We start from the raw sequence: 19548 nt of genomic DNA, 5'->3' as shown, positions 1-19548 counted from the left end.
CAACTACTTCACTCCTGTCCACAGCTTGCCCCCCCCCCCCCCCCCCCTCTATCATCACTCTTCGCTGCCCTGCCCACTCCAACACTCTACCCTCATCATTCCCCACTAGGCACACTGCAAGCACCGAACCCACCACTAATCAAGACCAAAGGCTCCAGTCTCCTATGCCAACTCAAATCCACTTCAAGGACAAATGAGGTTATACAAGAAGCTTCCTTGAAATTGAGTATTCCAAGTGCAAACATGACAAACTGGCTTTATTCTCTGGAGATAAATATCATTTCTATACGCTTGGATGGATACAAATAGCTGATGTGTTCTCCAGAAATAATTATACTTGTTACAAAATATATATGAACAAGGTAGTGAAGCAAAATAATCTGGCTAATCATGTATACATACAAGCTCAACGATGGGAAGCTCTTGTTTGCACAAGGCAGGCTATTAGTACGTGAAGATATGAGGTCCTTATTGCCAAGCTCCTGAGAAACCTCTGATTCTGCCATGCAATATTTTTTCTCTCTGTTGACGTCAATGCATGTACACTATAAAAGGAGACTACTGAAACATCCATCTTGCATTTGATGTAAGAAAATTGTGCGCTCGAAGAAACATGATGGATCAAAAAGTGGCAGCAGGTTACCATCTTATTGGCTCTTCCTTAAAGTGCCTGTTGATAGTTGTGTGTTCCTTACAACAGCAAAAATAAGGGGTGAAATAAGCACCAAGGGTGGCCGAGATGGAAAATAGGGACAAAACAAATCCACAGTCCTAGTGTTAATAGCCTAAAGCAACTCAAGATGGCTGACCATGACAAACCACAAAGATTCATGAAAATTGGTAGGTTGTAAAGTTCCAGTTTTTTGAGATTCTGAAGTAGCAAACAGTTACATAAAAGAAAGAAAAAGAATGATGCAGAGTTGTATATAACTTTATTATTACCAGTCTTGTTGATATTTTGTGTAGCTACAAATACCAAATCCAATTTCAAAGTCAGCAGTAGAATCTTGATTCTAATGCAATCATTCCAAAACTGTCTTGGCAGCAAGTAAACTCTCCTTATGATAGCGAGAATCTGTCTCATAACTCTCAGCATGGACATTGCAAAAACAATTTGATCTCAATTACCAACCAACCTTGTCTTACCTATCTGCCCAAGTCATTTATTGTAGAGGGAAAATCATCCAAATAAAAGAAACCCCAATTAGTTTAAGGTCATGTAAATAGCAAGTTCAATTTCATGTACCAGTTGCAATACTTGGTTAGCATATCAAGGAGTGGCATCTTTGTCATGAGGCAAAGGGTACAAGAAACTAAATACACCACTTAAGTGAGGGTGTCCTCCAATCCTTCTTATTAGCAATGACTGAAAAGTAAGCCAAATTGTGACACTTCCCTCATCCAAAATATTGTGACCCACAGTGTAAGGTCCAATCAATAGTTATCAGAACATAACAACGTACAATGTCAATTGCATAGTACTATACTTCGGGTGAAAGACAACCTATAATATATGCAACTTAAAAGAGACATGACAATTCTATCAATCCAATATGAATGGGATTGAATTGAAGTTCGTAAATCAGACATTTAAACTAAACTCAATTAATTAAATTAAATCAAACTACTTATAAAAGGTGAATCTTTTAGAACTGGAGGTCAAGGAGGGTTGAACCCGAAGTTAATGACAGCATAGAACAAGAAATCATATCATGTAGAGGACAAGTGTTTGCCAAATTGAGACAGTGGACAGTAGCTGAGAAGAGAAAAGGTCTTGTCATCTCCATACCCTCCCTCTCTTCATTCAGCATTGTCATTCATCATTTACTCCCTTCAGCTACTTGCTGCTTCGAGACTCAGAGTTGATTACAAAGGAAAAACTATATTATTATCAGAAACATTCAGCATATTTTATTTCAATTCCAAATGATTAAAAAAACATAGAACATTATTTTGTATTTGTTTATCAACATGCAACTTGAACCTTCATTTCGTAATGGATCATGATCAACATGCTCCGTGACTATTAAACATGCTATTAAATTTTGAGATCTACATTTTATATCTTTTAGGATGTAAAGGCCATGTCAAGTAGATAAGAATATTGTCAACCCAGTTTACTAAATTCATCTTAACCTTCCTAGTCATGGTTCAATATGTTTCTCATGGAACTTCCAAGTTGTCAACTTCAGCCTAATCGGTCATTAGGATTACCACCCATTGCACTCTTTTGAAGCAGCCAACCACCCACAATTTAACTTGCCCCTAGACGTGCCATTCATAACCTGCTCACCAAGTTTAATATATGTCTGGGCTCATTGAAGGGCAGAGGCCACCATTCTTAGACAGCCCAGCAGAGAGAAGCAACCCAACTTAAAATGACTAGTAGGTAAGGGAAATATTTCTCTGTAAATGCCATACACCATCCTAGTATAGCCAGTTCTCAAGGAAAAGAGGGTGGCACAAGCTGAACTATTGTATGGTTACGACCAACAACTCAGCTCACCAAATACTAATTTCCATTGCCTAAAATGCTAGCTTTAAGCATCTACTCTAACCTTTATTTGGTTGTTCCTTCAATGTATTCCTGTAAGTGATCCTTTTTAGGTGATGGACTAGAATGGACTTCTATCCCACTTAGCAGGCAATAGTTTCTGTTGCTATGCCTTCTTGAGTAGGGGAGGTAGCTGACTCGCGAAAGAAATAGTGTCACAAACTATTTTGGCAAGGAAATGGGAACAATGGTTTAAGCCATTAGGTGGTGTAGGCGCTTGACCAAAACCTGATAGATCAAGCCATGAGCAGGCTCAAGAGAGCTCACACAGGTCTCCTAGGACTCAACCTATGTATGTGGCATAAGGTGCAGAAAGGGGGAGGAAACTATGGGAGGGGTAACCCTTTATTTGCTAGTCTTATTAATATTTCCACAACTACCTCAATAGACCAAAAATATGCACTAAATGTTGAGCCTGAAAAGCAACAAATAACAAGAAAACTCTGGGCCAATGCATATCTAAGAAAGTCTATCATATCAGCCACAAAATAGAGACTGGAGATGAAAGAGAATAATAGAAAACTTACATGAGTAATACAAGGTAATATCGACATAAGATTGTCATTGATATGCACGGGTAGTGGAGGCATCTGACTCATAATACCAGCCATTCCATTCATTCTGTGGAAAAAAGTATTCATCTGGATTAAGATAGGAAAAATAAACTCTTGCGTATAAATTACTATTAGATGGACAATTCTATGAACTCTTCAACTGTAAAATACCTATTCAAGATAGTGGTTAAGTTCTGTTTAGAGAGACTAAAAAGATCATTGTTATTACGTATCTGCAGACAAAAAAAAAAGACAGGTAAAACACAGTTGTCTATAATTTTGCACAAACATGACATAGAGCATAAAAGCCTACATGGACAAATAATATCAAGCTAGCTATCTTTTGAAATAGCTACATAATTTGACAATAATGAATCTAATTCTAGACAAATGATACAACATATTGCAAATAGTTGGATGCTTTTTACAAGATCGCATTTGACAACAGGTGATGTATGTTATGTGGTTTCCTTTTTTGTGCAGTAGCAGAATGCATGTTTTGACAGGTAACAAAAAAAGATTTGACATAAAAAAGAAAATCTTTACTGATATTTTCTTTTTGGGGGGTAACAAGATATATGTATGAAATAATGTATTCTCACAATTAAAACTATACCTCTTTGGTCTAGAGTTAAAACAAAGACTGAGCGTTCCAAGTCTCAACTAATAGGGATTGGCTAATCACCCAACTCTAAGGCCATACCAAAGTAATACTGAGAAATTTAAAAATCTTTAAAAACATTTTAGAAACATTCATGTTAGCCACCTAAATTCATATTTATGTCCAATGCTTGTCACAGGTCCAACATAAATAGAGACAGGTTAATTATGGGCCCAAAGATAAACAAATACAACTAGTTTGTTACGAACTGCTCTATATTAACTGAAAGGAAAAGTCGTATCACTAATTTCAATTAGTGCATAGCATAACCTAGCCATTAGACTAATTACAATTCTTTCGTGCAGAACTCACAAATAGCATAACCTAGCCATTAATATAACAAATCTCATGGCATGGGCATTGAATTGAATATATTATATAGAAATTAGAGTTTACTATCCTTTAGTTAATTGGGATTCCACCAATTTTAATTAACATGTGTACTTCTCAACTAACATTTTATGGTATTGCATAACCCATGAAGTCCCTGGGGCAATGGTGCAACGGTAGGACATCCGGAGTTATGACCCAGGGACCCGCGGTTCGATCCCCAGTTACGGCGTATTTGCAAGAATTTTCTTCCAAATGGGGAACGCAATCAAAGGATGCTGGGCATCTGGATTGGCCGCCGTATGCGCTTCCCGATTTACCCTAGTGGTCGGTGGGAAACTTCCGTGGCCGGCCACCCCCAGGGATTGAGTCCATGAGACTCACTGGGTTTTATCATTTTTTTGCATAACCCATGAAGAATCTACAAGGATGAACTTTGATAAAAACTCTGATATACTGGACCTCCTGAATCCAAGATCATATTTCAATTTATTCTATAGTTTTATTGTTTTATATTATATTTTATTTTAAATCTTTCCATCACAATTACCAAAATAGTACTAACGGTCATAACAATTATACATATTCTTATGATCTTTTAGAGAGGAACTTATACATATTGTTGGATCTCTTCATGAAAAAAAATTAGAAAAAACATCTATACCTCATTCTTTTGGGAATGAATTTGTACCATATATTTTTGTTTGTTGTATTACAGAAATTTTTGGATATAACAGACGCAGCATAAGAGATCTATCATATGTACCTCATTATAATCAAGATTAGCAGCAATCTGTTGAAGAATTTTTATATTATCATCCAGAAGTTTCTGAGTTCTGCTATCAATCAAATTGGTGGCTGAAAAAAAAACACAATACAAGAAGGTAAAATATATAAGATTATCCCCTTGAAGATCAACTAGTCATGATTGTGCAAATGATGGGAAAAAGTTTTTTAAAAAATTGAGTCATAATACTAGGTAAGGCATTTGTGTGTGGCACATACATACATAACAAGAAGCGCCATAATATTAAGTGATGATAGTTCAAGTATTATTTGAGGGATGATAGTTTCATACAAAGTTTAGAAGTATTGTTTCATGTTTGAATTTCAGCCAACAACTAGAATGGCATAATTTCGATACCATGTCATGTCAACACTTAGAATACTTCAAGTGTAAAGCATTTCGAGAACAACTCATAAGTTTTATGCTAGTATCCCCTTCCACTTAAATTATTTCGCTCTTAATATAATCCTATAGAAATTTTGAAGTTAGTTATATATAAATTTAGAACAATTTAAAAAAATATATAACAAGTATCTTTATAATGATTATACATTCCTAACAACAAAACGATAGATGATTTAAAATTTCATACCGTGTCAAACGAAATGAGTGAAATTTGTCATTCCGTTCATTAGTCTAACACCAACATAGCGAGCCATTGCAGGGTTGTGGAGGCGTCGTGATCCCGCGTTGACCTCTATGGGGCCGCAGTGGGTCGTGGAGGCTTCCACAACTCCGCGTCGCCTCCGCATTTTTCTTTTTTAAAAAATTATTTTATAATATTTAAATTTAAATTTATAATTTTAATTAATATATTTTATATTTAAAAAAATATCGAAACAACATGAAACAATATCAAAATCATATCATTTTGATAGTAAATCGAAACTCTGAAACGGATTGATATTTTAAACTTTTATAACATCGTACAAAAATTAATCTTATAAGTTTCAAAGCGTCATATTAAATAATGCCCTCAACTCCCAAGACATCTAATATTGAAATTGATTCTCCACATATCAGTCAATATCACTCATTAATGATTGGGAGTTGAACTTAAATTCACAAAATTGAAACTAGAAGACTAATGGCTACAGAATAATGGATATATCTCAATTTCTTTCACTTTGAGCTTTATTCCTCTTTAAGACTATCAAGACTCAAGTTGGTGACAAGCCTCATCCCCTTCCTCTCCTTTTAGTGTTTCATCTCCTCTCAATGACCAATAGACAAAATCGAATAGACAAAATGGAAGGATAAGCCATTAGATAGAATCTTCTTATCACTTCTGATGTGAACCCAAGGAGAAGAATATATTATGAACCTACAACAAATTGAAGGAAAAAGCAAGGAAAGTCTAGATCAATAAGATGAATGATAAAAAATTTTGACCCAATGTTTAATGAAGTACTAAAGTGAGGTATAGGAGATAAAAGATGCCACAACCTTGGAATTTAGGCTGTTAAGTCTAAAAACGCCACAAGGAAATGCCTTGATAAGTTTTAAATTAAAGAGAACCAACAAGTGAGAATCTCACCATGCTTTGGATTGAAAAGTAAAAGTACATATGTGATCGCCACTTCTTTATTTATAGCTATAGGATGATCCAAAAATCTAAAAGGAGCCCATTTAGAAAAGACTTAGGTAGACTACATAGCTAATTTAGGCATAAGCTACCATTACAACCCCAATAAAGATAGAAATTGAGCCTACATATCAAAATTGTCCCCACTACATAGACATATGACTTAGTGACTAATTAACGTCATCTAAGGCTTGAATTAGGTTGATTAAGCAAAATGACTTGCTCCTTTTCAAATCCGCTTCAATTGTCTTTGACCTTAACATCTTTAATTAGCCCATTAAGTGCTTCTTTCATATTTTTAATCTTAGGCCTTCTAATTGGGTCTCCATTGATGTGTAATGGATCATCAAGGTGATTTAGAATGGGATGCTCTTTTCTTTCCATGGCCTTAGCTTGATCCCCATCCTCAGTTTGTTGGACCGTAACTTGTTCTCCATCTTTGACTCCATCAACTTCTAGTATTGTCCAATGGTCTTTCTCCTCTTTCTTTCCCTCTCTTTTTAATGTTTCATCTCCTATAGCTAATAAATAAAATAAAAAATAAGTCATGGAAAGAGAACCATCTTATCACAGTCAACACCAATTAAGCCAACCCCCCCCCCCCCCCCCCCCCGCCCCTATCTTAGGCGATACCACTAAAATCATTTTGGCATGAGAAACACAATAACATTTACTAGTTATCAGTTGGAAAACGGAGTGATACCTTTCAACTATGTCAATACTAGTCACACTAAAAACCATGGTTTCATATATGTATAAAAAAAACTAATTCAAAATAGTTCAACACACATTATTTATAGATTCCCTATCACAATCCAAAGAAATTGTGCATTAAGCACATGCTCAACAAACAAATAAAAAATAGAGCTCCAATACTAATGTCTTCTAGGAGAGAAATAATTTCATTGATCACAAGTACTACAACAACAACAAAGTACAACAACAACAATAATAAAGCCTTATCCCACTAGGTGGGGTCGACTTTATGAATCCTCTTATGCCATCGGACTTTATCTCCTACTATATCATCATCTATTTTTAAAGAAATGATATTTTATTTTATCATCGCTAATCAAATACTGATCACAAGTACAAGAAAAATTTAATGATGATACTTCCAAACTTATTATATAAATTTATCATTGGTATCTAAAGCACTATAGATCATATGGAAAGTAATCTTTTTTTGCTGTGAAAAATACACAAATAAAATAAGAAGATACAGAAAGCAAGCAAAGATTTCACACAATTCCGTTCCTTGCTTTTCAGGCCAACAAGAAAGTAGAAGCTTCATGGATTCATCAAATATAGATCTAAGATTTTAGCTGCTTGCTTCATATTATTTTCATGTAAAACTGACTGATCAGTAAAGGAAAATCATTTTGCTGAAAAAAATGAAATCAAGATGGATCTCTAAGTCTAGAAAAGTGGACCAAAGGTTTTGCTAAGGCATATCATGGGAAAAGACAATTTATCCTATAAGTGAAGATGCTTTTCATGCAACTTGATCCTTGGACACCAAAGATCAAGCTATCAAGGCATTGCCATACTTATGTTAAAGGCTTATTGTGTTGATAGGCTAATTTCATAGGAACACAGTGTAAGATTCCAACGACAGAATGAATAGGTGAGGATTGCCCTAGGATTTTTTTTTTTTTTTTTTTTGCAGCTGATCATGAAGTACAAGCTCTCTTGGAGAGAGATCACAAAGAATAAGTTGAGACAAGTCATCAGAGCATAAGTTGATAGTAAACTTTATAAAAAAGAGAGCATCCTAATGATTGAATTGAAATTTTCTCCATTGACTAAAAGAAGGATTGGAGCTCGCTAATGTTCACTGGCTATAAGAACTATTGTCCTATATGAACCACAAACAAGTTAATTAATTAATGATTAATCAAAATCAGTTGAGTTTGGGGTAACAAATATAACACCAACCAACCTCCACAAAGAAATGGGGCACTGTTGTTCCCATTCTGCCTCATGGAAGAATAGGCACCCTGATCCTTTGACTGGCTTTGGTGAAGAAAAGCCACTGAGGACGAGCCTATCAACTTGTCCTGGAAACAATGTACATATGATGAATTATCAAATGACAAATAACCACTTGCAAGTTACCCCTTTAAGCTCAGAGGAGAAATAGCATGTTCAATCAACAAGATCCCTGATTCCATTTTTTCATATGACTACTATACAATAATGTCTTCCATCAATTATTTATCTTACTGAAAAGTGAAACAAAAAAGAAAAGGCAAGCAAAAGGCATTCTAGAAGACAGCATGTTCTACCTATAAAGTCATATGCTTACCACCATTGGGCAAGGAAAATTATGCTAAATCACGGAGTATCCAGAAATGATAAATCAAGAAATTAAGAGGTTACCTTCCGGCCTTTTATCTTCTTCCGAATCAAAAAACCCTCAGGTTTACGTCGTTTATCATTCTCCTTCTGCATTTTCAATACTATGTTCATACTAGCAAAGTAAAATCTACCTAGGAAAATTTAGACAATTGAAAGAAAATATAGAACACGAGTACCCTTTTGGGACTGAAAAAGCACTATATGTTATTAAGATGGAAGCTGTTGAGATAAGGCTTAACATCTATGTATTTTGCTGAATGGAATCAAAAACATGTTTAAAGAGAAGCATAATATGAAAAAAGTAAAATAGTCTAGGTATGTACCAATAATCTATAGGTATAAAGGTTGATGTGCTTACTTTGCACTTCACACTTCAGGTGAGATATGACTGTAGTCAGCAAGGCAGGATCTTGTTAGGGAAATTCTAGCTTTCTTTTGATGGGTTATGGACAATAATTCTAGCATGCCAGCAGTTGATGGCATAAACATTTCCTAATTATGATGTTGATGTAGGAAGTTTCGTTGAATCTTTTTTATTATTCTTAGTAAATTATTATTTTAGTAATTTTCAAGGTTATTGGTAATTAGGATATTTTTGATAATTTTTATCTTTTGTCTTTTAGGATTTTGAGTCCGTTTCGGGTTTTAGGATTTTGAATCTGTTAAGATTTTTTTTCCTTTTTTTTGCATCTTAGGATTTTGGGCCTATTTAAATAATCGTTTAGTTGATGTTAAGGGTCAAGTTTTTGATTTAATAATATTTTTGACAGTATTATTTATTTTTCTATTTCCTAGTATTCTTTCGAATCAACAAGTTTTAAAGATTATTTCCGATGTCCTCAGTCAAACCAACGGAATCAATAATGCCTGCAGGATAATCTTGCTCGGCGTCAGTTGGTATCAGAGCTTATCAGATCCGATGGATGATCATCATGGTTGTGACAAGTAAGTTCCGACTAAGGAAGCCTCGTACCGTGATCGTAAACGAGATTCTTGATTTACAGAGAAAAGTCACAAAATTAACTCAGCATTCGACAGTGTAAAATCTTAAAGGTCGTAAGCTCCCTTATCCTAATTTTAATTCCACTTTTCAAAATCTCTATCACAATCACAGAAGCAGTGGTCGAGAGGAACGATATGGAGATATCGGATTTTCAATTGATCTTCTCGAGTTTTCTGGTACGTTTCACGATGAATAATTTGTTGAATGGATTAACGAAGTTGAGAGAATTTTTATTATTAAGAAGTGTCCGATCGTGTGAAAGTTATACTGGTTGTCATCAAACTCAAAGGCTGAGCATCAATGTGGTGGGAGCAATTGCGACGATTATGAGACAAGCAGGGCAAAGTCAAGATTACTGATTGGGAGAAGATGAAAAAAATAAAATGTCACTTTTTTCCTTTGGTTATACTCAAACTTTGTTCTAGGGACGATTAGGTTTCACCGTGGTGGATGATTGCTTTGACACTAAGACGACCTGGACGAATTCGAAGATGAATTAGAGGAGGAATTTAACCCAAAGGAGCATTATAAGAAGATGAATGAAATGTTCGAGGATGATTATGATACTAAGAATGTCGATCATGGATTTGAGAGCCAAAAAGGAAGACTGCCCTCCTGAATATGAAAACAAGCTGAGTGATACATTTCCTAATTTTTTTGATGGACAAGAAACTATCAAAACTAGCGAAGGACAGGTATCTTGTTCAGCTAGAGCATCTACTCTTTCTAATTGCAATAGTGCAGGAGGGGAAAATACAAAGTTAGCTTTAACAAACAATTACAAACCAAAACAGATTGATATAGAATTTGACATGTCAAATATTGGTATAAATGACTTTTCTCAATTGCCTTTGCCTGAAAGCAATCTCAACTCCTACTCTTTTGACCCTCAAGATAGGAAGCCAAAATATGAAGGAAAGGAGGGCACTCCACCAGGTTCAAGGTTAAAAAGCCTCGACAGAGAGTTGACCTCTTACGGCGATGAATTCGACCCCTCATTCGAGCAGTCTGACTTGATGGATCTAAAGGAAAACCCCGACAAGGATGGTCTGATGCCAAATACAGCGATTGACGGAGACGGAGAAGACAACCATAGCCGCGATGACGTCAAGGAAGATTTCTTAGGGCTCATCCAACCCCTATCTCAGCAGTTCCGCGGCATTGCTGCATTCCTCGCTCCTCCCACCTCCCTCTCTGATCCTACCCTGTCTGGGCACGATAAAGCCGAAGTATTCTCTGATTTCCCCTTCATCGAAGGACTTCAGAGTGGCCTCGCTAAGATCAAAGGGAGATTCAGGTCCAGCATCTCCAGGCTCTCCGAATCCAAGGCGATTTGGCATGACCTATTTGCAGCTTTATCAATTCCACACCCTTTATCAATTCCAAGCCATTGGTGAGGCTGAGGATATTGAAGCATCATCTGCTACTCTAATGGAGACTGAAGAAGGATTCCAACCGGTTTTCTTCCAACCACGTGGCTTAAAGAACATTGTTAGGATTGACCTTGTCGAAAGTCTCATGCCCATCATGGATATGAAGATACTAAATCTCTTTGAGGAAGAGACTCCTCAGATCTTCACACTCTGTGGTAGGGGTCCTTGTTCAATACTACGGATTTTAAGACTAGGTTTAATGATCAATGAGATGACAGTTTCACAACTTCCAAGCACACCCAATGAAGTATGGACTGTAAATAAGAATGTCAATGATGAATTTGATGCTTACATTGTTGTGTCTTTTACGAATGCCACACTTGTGCTTTCTATTGGTGAGACTATTGAGGAAGTCAATGACAGTGGGTTTCTTAACACCACACCTTCACTTTCTGTCTCTTTGCTAAGAGATGATTCTCTAATGCAAGCCCATCCCAATGGAATTAGGCATACCAGGGAGGATGGTCGTATCAACGAGTGGAAGACACCTGGAAAGAAGACCATTTTGAAGGTTGAACTAGGACTCCAATCTCTTTATATTGTGTCACCTGGTGGAGCATTATATCAGTTGCAAAATAATCGTGTTCTTGAATTTTATGCTAGATATCTTAGCATGCATATGGTGCCTCCACATTAGGCGATGATCAACAACATCAGAATCTTTCTTCTGGGCTATCACTTGATACAATTTTAAACTTAAAGATGAGTTTTTTCAACCCGGAGTGACTGATGCAGAAAGATTCGTTGGATCTTTTTTTTATTATTTTCAGTAAATTATTATTTTTAATAATTTTCAAGGTTGTTGGTAATTAGGACATTTTTGATAATTTCTATCTTTTGTATTTTAAGATTTTGAGTCCGTTTAGGGTTTTAGGATTTTGAATCTGTTAACATTTTTTTTCCTTTCTGTTAGGATTTTTCTTTCTTTTGCATCTTAGGATTTTGGGTCTATTTAAATAATCGTTTAGTTGATGTTTAAGGTCAAATTTTTTGTTTAATAATATTTTCGACAGTACCGTCTATGTTCCTATTTCCTAGTAGTCTCCAAATCAATAAGTTTTAGAAGATTATTTCCGACGTTCACAGTCGAACCAATGGAATCAATAATGTCCACAGGATAATCACTATTCCGCTTGACATTAGATGTTTACCATGAAGATAATTTGCTAAAGAAATAGTTCTTCCACAATCATAAACCTTAGATTCTCAAAACTATTTTAGTATTGGATTGAAGAGGCTTGTGAAAGTTTTGTAATTGAATACATGTGTCCATCCATGATCATCATTTACCATAAGTTGAAGTTTCATTGGAGGATAGCAAGGTGAGAAGCAAAGAATCAAAGTAAAAAAATTACTTAATAAACCATCTACATTAGCAATGCAAACAATGGCCCTAATGTGGAAAATAATTAAAATATGTGCGCTCTCTCTTAAATAAGTTTCAACATTCAAAACAAAAACTCACAGTCATCCATCGGCACCTCATTGCAACATCCCTCACAGTCTTGTCAGGAAGCATAGCTGCTATCTTGACATACTTCAACATATTAGGTTCATTAGCATATCTGAAATAAGGAAAGAAAATATATATAAATAGATATAACAATGAAAACAAGTAATTACAGAGAAGAATTCATATTGAAAATAAGCTTTCTAGAAGAAAAAAAACACAATAACTAGGAAAGTTACATAGAAAAGTGTTGGAAATTTGATAAATGAAAAATACGATAGTCTAATCATGTCTAAAGATGTTCATAAGTGATAGCTAAATGGTAGCTAATTTAAACAAACAAAGATTGTTTTGATAATTAGTAAGTGATGTTACAAATAAATGAGTGATAATAACAACAATAACCAAACCTTATCCTACTAGGTTGGGTCGGCTATATGGATCCTTCTACGCCATTGAGCTCTATCCCCTACTATATCATTTTTATTTAAATAAATTTTATTTTATTTTATTATTAATAATCAAATCTTTTTTGGTCTTCTTTTTCCTCGTTTGATGTACACATTTATCATAATTTCAGATCACCTAACTAGAGCATCTATTGGTCATCTACATGCATGTTCGTATCATCTTAAACGTGTCTCTCAGAGTTTTCCCTCAATAACCCGACTTTCTCTCTAATATTTTCATTTCTTATCTTGCCCATCCTTTTATGTTCGTACATCCACCTTAATATCCTAATTTCTACAACTCTCATCTTTTACTCGTGCTCGAGTCATAGCCCAATATTCAATTTTATATAACATAGCATATCTAACCACCGTTTTATAAAACTTTCTTTTTAATCTTTAGAGATACTTTACAATCACAAAGAACACCTGACGCTCTCTTCCATTTCAACCATCTTACTTTTGCAATTAAATATGTACATGATATCAATTCATGGATACACCTTTCCTTCAAGTAGAAGGAATAAAGTTTATTAACTAACTATTTATCATAAAAGCCCAGGATGCTAAGAAGGGATCAGTCGTTATATTCATATGCTTAATACTCCCCTCTAAGTGTAGGTGAGAATGCTTGACTGATCCAGATACAACAATAAATTGATGAGATAATATTATTATCACAGGCAAAATTAAAAACATAATCCCTTGATCTAATTCCATATTAAAGTTGATTGATTTACCTCATTCCTTGAAACCATGTTTAAGTTGATCAACCAATTATTCCTAAAGCTCAGAAGTTAGGAAATGGATCAACCAACACATTTATATCCTTATACATTCAAATCACACAATCAAGACAATTTCTTATAGCATATACAGAGAAAAGCGCAAGTTATTCCTCACCTAACGAGGCCTTGCTTCAACACTTCCAGCTCCTCATAGGACCAACTCACAGAAAATGTTGAACGAAGTTGAAGACCCTGCATCTGATCAAGGACAGTTCCAGGAGGATTACTTGTCGACATTCAGGAAGAAATAATGTTCAACATGCTCGAGTTCCCTTTCGTCATCAATCCTGTTGTTCCATTAACTGCACCTGAAACGACCACGTCACCTGAGATTTGCTCCGTTGCACTGTTTATAGCCCCTGGTTCAAAGGAAACTCCATGCTGGTTGCAAATAGATTACGGGAAAACTCCATAAGGAAAATTTATGCTGTGATCCGCTGCCATCCTCATCACACACACACACACACACACACACACACACACACACACCGAGCACCAAAATCTCAGCGTCTTCTTATCCCATCCCTAAACAACAAATAAGTTGAACGCCAGAGCACGAAGCATCCGACTTTAAACCAGAAGCATCAAAAGTTCACAATCTCATAAACGATTCATATACAAGATTCATCTATCTGTTAACAATGCTCGAACAGCTCAATTAATAATTAAATCTAGAAACATAATCAAAACGCTAACACCAAAAGAATATGACGAATCTCATACTCAATCACCTCGAACCTCGGTAACCTGTGTTCAAAAAAGCGATATTTCCGATTCAAGGAAACCCAAAGAAAACAATCAAACCAAAATCCCGCGTTTACAAACATTCTCGAACAGGAATAGAAACTTTCTGCCAACAAAAACCTAAAACAAACAAAGACGGAGAGGATACCTATCAATCTCCACTCTCCACAACCGGAACATGGGAGAGTAAAAGATTCAAGCACCTTCAGCTTTGACCTTCGTGGTGCTCCCCCTTGCTCCAATGAGAACGCTAAAGGAGGAAAGAACCAAAGCTGTCCGTTTTTCCAATATATATAGCAAGCGAGACCACAACAAAAAGCGGAAGGGGACGGTTAGAGGTGGGCAGTGGACATGGAATTGGATGCGTGCATAGTAATCATTGAGGAGCCTCTTCACTTCTCTCCTTCGTTCACTAATCGCGTGCCATTCGACCTCTATCACCCGAAACTCTTCCCTGCCTCTTACTCGTTCGCACTCGCACTCGCACGACTTTGCCATCTTTGCCTTTTTGAGACTGGATCACCTAATTCTTTGAATCTTCTAGTTTACTTCATTCGAACGGCACCAACACTTGGAATAAAAAAATAAATTGAGTAGAGTACGGAGGAAGGTATTATGAGATTCAAATTTTTATTCTCTTTTGTAATTCTGTTTCATCTTAATCAACTCAGCTATTCTCCAGGACATCCTATCAACAATTCAACTGTGTTTGCCATGAACACTATGGGGGTGTTTGGTTTAAGGTTCTCCAGATGTAAATGTTCCATTGAGTTCTCGAAATTTGTGCAATGGACAGATAATGAGTGTTTGGGTTTAGATGGTGAATGTACATATGCGGTTGGGGTAACTGAAAATTGGGGGTTGGCAAAGGATCTAATGGAGGTCCTTTTTGCCAACCTGAAAGTTCAAATTACACATCTATCCTTGTGAAAAATATATATGAATTTTTTCAAGTTTTTTGTAAGGGTAAATAAATAAATGGACATCCAAAATACAACTCAACCTCATATTCACCAAACACTCCATTTACATTTACATTTTCTCAACATTTTCTCAACCTCAACTATACATTTACATATTTTCAACCCCAACTTTCCGTTGAAAAAATACAACTTAAAACCAAACACCCCCTATATATGTAACTGAGATTCTGTTGATTTTTGGTGTAGGATTTTGAGTAAGTTTTATAAGTCAGCAAATTATTGAAAGTTGGAGGTTTTTGTTATTTGCACTTTTGATAGTACACCCCTAGAATGCTTTGGTAACATCTCATCTGAATGGACATTCACGAAGTTAACGATATGTACTTAGAACTTGAAGACTACAATTCTGACCTAGACAAAAAATGGATTGTCAGATCTACCCTAGTAGAACAACTAACTCAGTCAAGAGTCTCTGCTCATGGAATCTAATGATTTTGAGGCAAAAATGCAGTTCCTCTAAATACAACTTAGCCAATTAAATTTTTATTGAAAAAAAAATTACTTGTCCAGAGAAATGGGAACCTAATTTTTTTTCCTTTTCTCATAAATACTCAACATGAAACTATTCTCCAAAAATATAAGAAGAAACGTGACCACTGGACCACAAAAAAAAATTAACAAGTTCAGTCCATATAACCAATACCTATTTGCCCAGAAGCCACAATGCTTCTCCCAGGCTTGCTAGCCCATCTTTCAAAGCCCCATCACTTGATACTATTGGAGAATAGAATCTGGACAATATAATTGAAGGATGAGCTCAATCCTCGACATCAGACTCCACTTACTTTAGATAAGCTCAAAGGACAACTACTTTTGATAGGATAAGACTCAACTGTCTCCTGAGTGCTCCACTCACTACTCCACTACCTCCTGAAGTGCTCCACTCACTCCTCCACTCAAGTAACTTAGGCTTGAAGAAACTTAGGTTTAAAGCAAAACTCCTCTATATAAATCCCCTCCATTTGCCAATGTTAGGCATTCGAGATCGCAGATCCAAGATCCACTTCTCACTCTCCAATCTTGTAACTAAATGTGTTCTCCCTTACTCACGAGTATTGTAAGTCTTTAGTTTGTAATTTCAGCTTGTATGTTTAATTTCTTATTATAATTTCTTAATTTAATTTCCTAAGCTTTTAGTGTGCTTATATATACTCTGCTCATTGTTAATAAATCAAGTGTGTTTTTCTAGTACAACCAAGTAAAATTATTTTCTAGGTTAAGAAAGAAAGGCTATCATCTTATCTTTTTCTTGTATTTGTTCTCAGCCCTTATTTAAGTAATCTATGAGATGAACAGTAACTGTTAACTGTTAAGATCTAAAAATTGTTGGTCTAATAAGACTTGTGCTGGTTAAGTAAGGTAAGGCTTGATATTCTAATTCCCCCTTCATTTTCATTTATGCCTAATTTTTTATTTTTCTCTCTCTTTTGATAACAGTAAAAAAAAAATTAAGGAAAAAAATTTGATAATAATTATTCAGATCATAAAAAATTAAACATTTTACTAGATATAGAGCACAACAACTTCAATCATGAAAAATTAATTTTTAATTAATTTTTTAATTTTAAAAATATGATTTTCTTTTGATAATTATTAAAAATTTAAAAATTTTAAAATTTTAGATGTTGATAGAGAATATGTCATATTTTCATAAAAAATAATTTTCATAAAAATTTCATACAGAATATATTGAAATATTATTTTTGCATATCGAATCAACCACATAATTTTTTTCTTTGATTAACTATCCTATACAATTTTCTAAGTGGTTAAAATAGATTTTGGAATCCAAAATAATGTTAAACCTACTAGATTTACCAAATATTTTTATGAAATAAATAGTTTTGGTATTATTCTAATTTGGCCCTTGAAATTTCTATAATTATATCTTGATTCTCTAAATTCCAAATCTTTTCTTCCACCTTTTGTTGTTTTGTTCAAATTATTTGAATCATGTGAAAGTTTTTCTAATGATGATTTTAGAGAATATACCTGATTCCTTAGCCTTAAATTTTCATTTGCCAAATTTTCAAATTCGATTCTTTAGGGCATGTACTAGCTAATTTATTTTCTAGCTTGAGATTAGTTCGTTTTAACTCCATGCATTTATTCCTTACTTTATATAATGACCTAGATAGCATTTTAGTTGCATCATATAATTGATCGGAGGGTAGGTTACATACATCACTTACCGTTTCTGATTCGTTCGTTGAGGCTCCCTTGCACTAGTGCTCTCTTCAGATGAGTCAAACTCTTCTTCTTCATGGGTCGCCATGAATGCAAGACTAGCTCTATGCTCGATCTCTAATTATTTTGAGGAAGATGTGTCACTTCATGTTTCCTTTAGGTTCATATGCTTGGGCTTCGCTTTATCGCTCCCTTTTTTTTATCTTTTGCTTGAGTTTAGGACGGTTGTCCTTAATGTGACCTTCTTTGTTACAATTGAAGCATCTTACCTTCCTATTCTGCTTCTTTAATAATTTGGTTACTTGTCTCCTGTCAAAGTTATTAGCCTTAAAAAAAAATTTTATTTTTCTTACCAGATAGGCTTCTTCATCTACGTCCAAGGATGTGTTCGAGTCTGACTCGCTTCCTTTTGCTTGTAGAGCAATGTTGCAGTTTGATATCCCTATTTCTTTCAAACTTGCACATCTAGATTTGTGTAATTCCAAAGTAAAAAATAAATCTTATAAACTACTTACCTCTAGATTCTTCGAAATATAGTAGGAATCTACTATAGACATCCATTTTGGGGTCCGTGGAAAAACGTTCAATGCCTACCTCAAAGTGTCGTGATTTGACACTCTTTTGTCTAGATTTTGGAGATTTATTAATATCTCCTTAAGCCGTGCATGTAGTTGAGCCACTATTTCCCCCTTATCTATCTTTAGGTTGCTTAGTTGATTTCTGAGCAGATCTCTTCTGGCTAGCTTGATTTTTGAGGTACCTTCATTCACTTAGCAATGGTCCGTTTAATGACTTTGGGCCTTCCGGGTGCCTAGAAGGGATTCAAGTTCTTGAAACTTGTCGACATGGACATCGCCTTGATCCGTTCGACAACGACTCATGCTAACCTAGAATGGGCATCCGAACACCTGGAATCGATCGAGGCGCTTGGACTTTGAGCACTTAGAATAGCTCCAGGTGCTTGGAATGATCAACCTTGAGTTGATCATTTTCCTCCTCCGTTCTACCGTGGTCATCTTATGCAGTCTTCCTTCCGGGTTCTCATCCCTCATATGCGTTAAGCCCTTCCGATGTGCTCTTGTATGTCCTTCTTGCTCCGCTAGAGTACTCTCCCGCAACTCCTCGTACCTTGGATGCATAGAGCTCGTCGACTCCTTTCTCATGCCATCCTTCTCACTCACTTGTGTCTCATGTCAAGATTCACCATCTAGAACACGTGTGTTATCCTAAGTTCCTGTACACTTAGACACACACATCAAACATAACACGGACCTAATTTCAGACTTATTTGATCATACATCAAAACTCTAATGACATATAAATAAAATAACTCACAATTCTGGTCCAAGTACTGTACCTTTATAATTTCATCCAACAAATCATAAAAATCATTTCTTGCACCTCTATCATTGGATGATTGAACACAAACTCTACTATTTATTGTAGTTTTTTCCATTCCATATTTTTTAGTATGAAAATTATATCCATTTATGAAATATGCTAGCCAAGTTCATACCCCCATGATAGATGGATTAACAACTTTTGCTCAATGTGAGCTTGATTACCTTGAACCTAAAGGCAAATAAAAAATATTTAAAAGTCAAGATATGTGTAAAAATAATTTATAGGCTACTTACATATTTTTTGAACCATGGTGTAAATTTTTCATCACAGAAGCG

At 35.4% G+C, this 19548-nt stretch overlaps 1 protein-coding gene across 3 annotated transcripts; it reads right to left on the bottom strand.

The window, feature by feature from the left end:
* Nucleotides 1–298: 298 nt before the first annotated feature.
* LOC141836137 (uncharacterized) lies at nucleotides 299–15155 on the bottom strand. Of its 3 annotated transcripts, XM_074723555.1 has the most exons (10): nucleotides 14848–15155; nucleotides 14282–14336; nucleotides 14071–14153; nucleotides 12734–12833; nucleotides 8854–8919; nucleotides 8414–8531; nucleotides 4866–4957; nucleotides 3280–3341; nucleotides 3082–3175; nucleotides 299–690 (listed from the first exon to the last, which is right to left on the bottom strand). In XM_074723555.1, exons 3-10 carry the CDS (start codon nucleotides 14151–14153, stop codon nucleotides 640–642), a joined length of 666 nt encoding a protein of 221 aa, XP_074579656.1. In that variant the 5' UTR covers nucleotides 14282–14336; nucleotides 14848–15155; the 3' UTR covers nucleotides 299–639. The 3 variants fall into 3 exon arrangements, with proteins under 3 accessions (XP_074579656.1, XP_074579655.1, XP_074579657.1); XM_074723554.1 differs by having other exon boundaries at nucleotides 14071–14336; XM_074723556.1 differs by lacking the exon at nucleotides 14848–15155 and having other exon boundaries at nucleotides 14282–14413.
* Between the last annotated feature and the right edge of the window lie 4393 nt (nucleotides 15156–19548).

Source organism: Curcuma longa, chromosome 10, assembly GCF_044706935.1.
Source record: "Curcuma longa cultivar G26 ecotype Majalengka, Jawa Barat chromosome 10, ITB_CL_G26_1.1, whole genome shotgun sequence".
NCBI classification, from domain to species: Eukaryota; Viridiplantae; Streptophyta; class Magnoliopsida; order Zingiberales; family Zingiberaceae; genus Curcuma; species Curcuma longa.
Note: the sequence above shows the minus strand (reverse complement) of the source record. Positions and strands in the feature narration are given on the sequence as shown.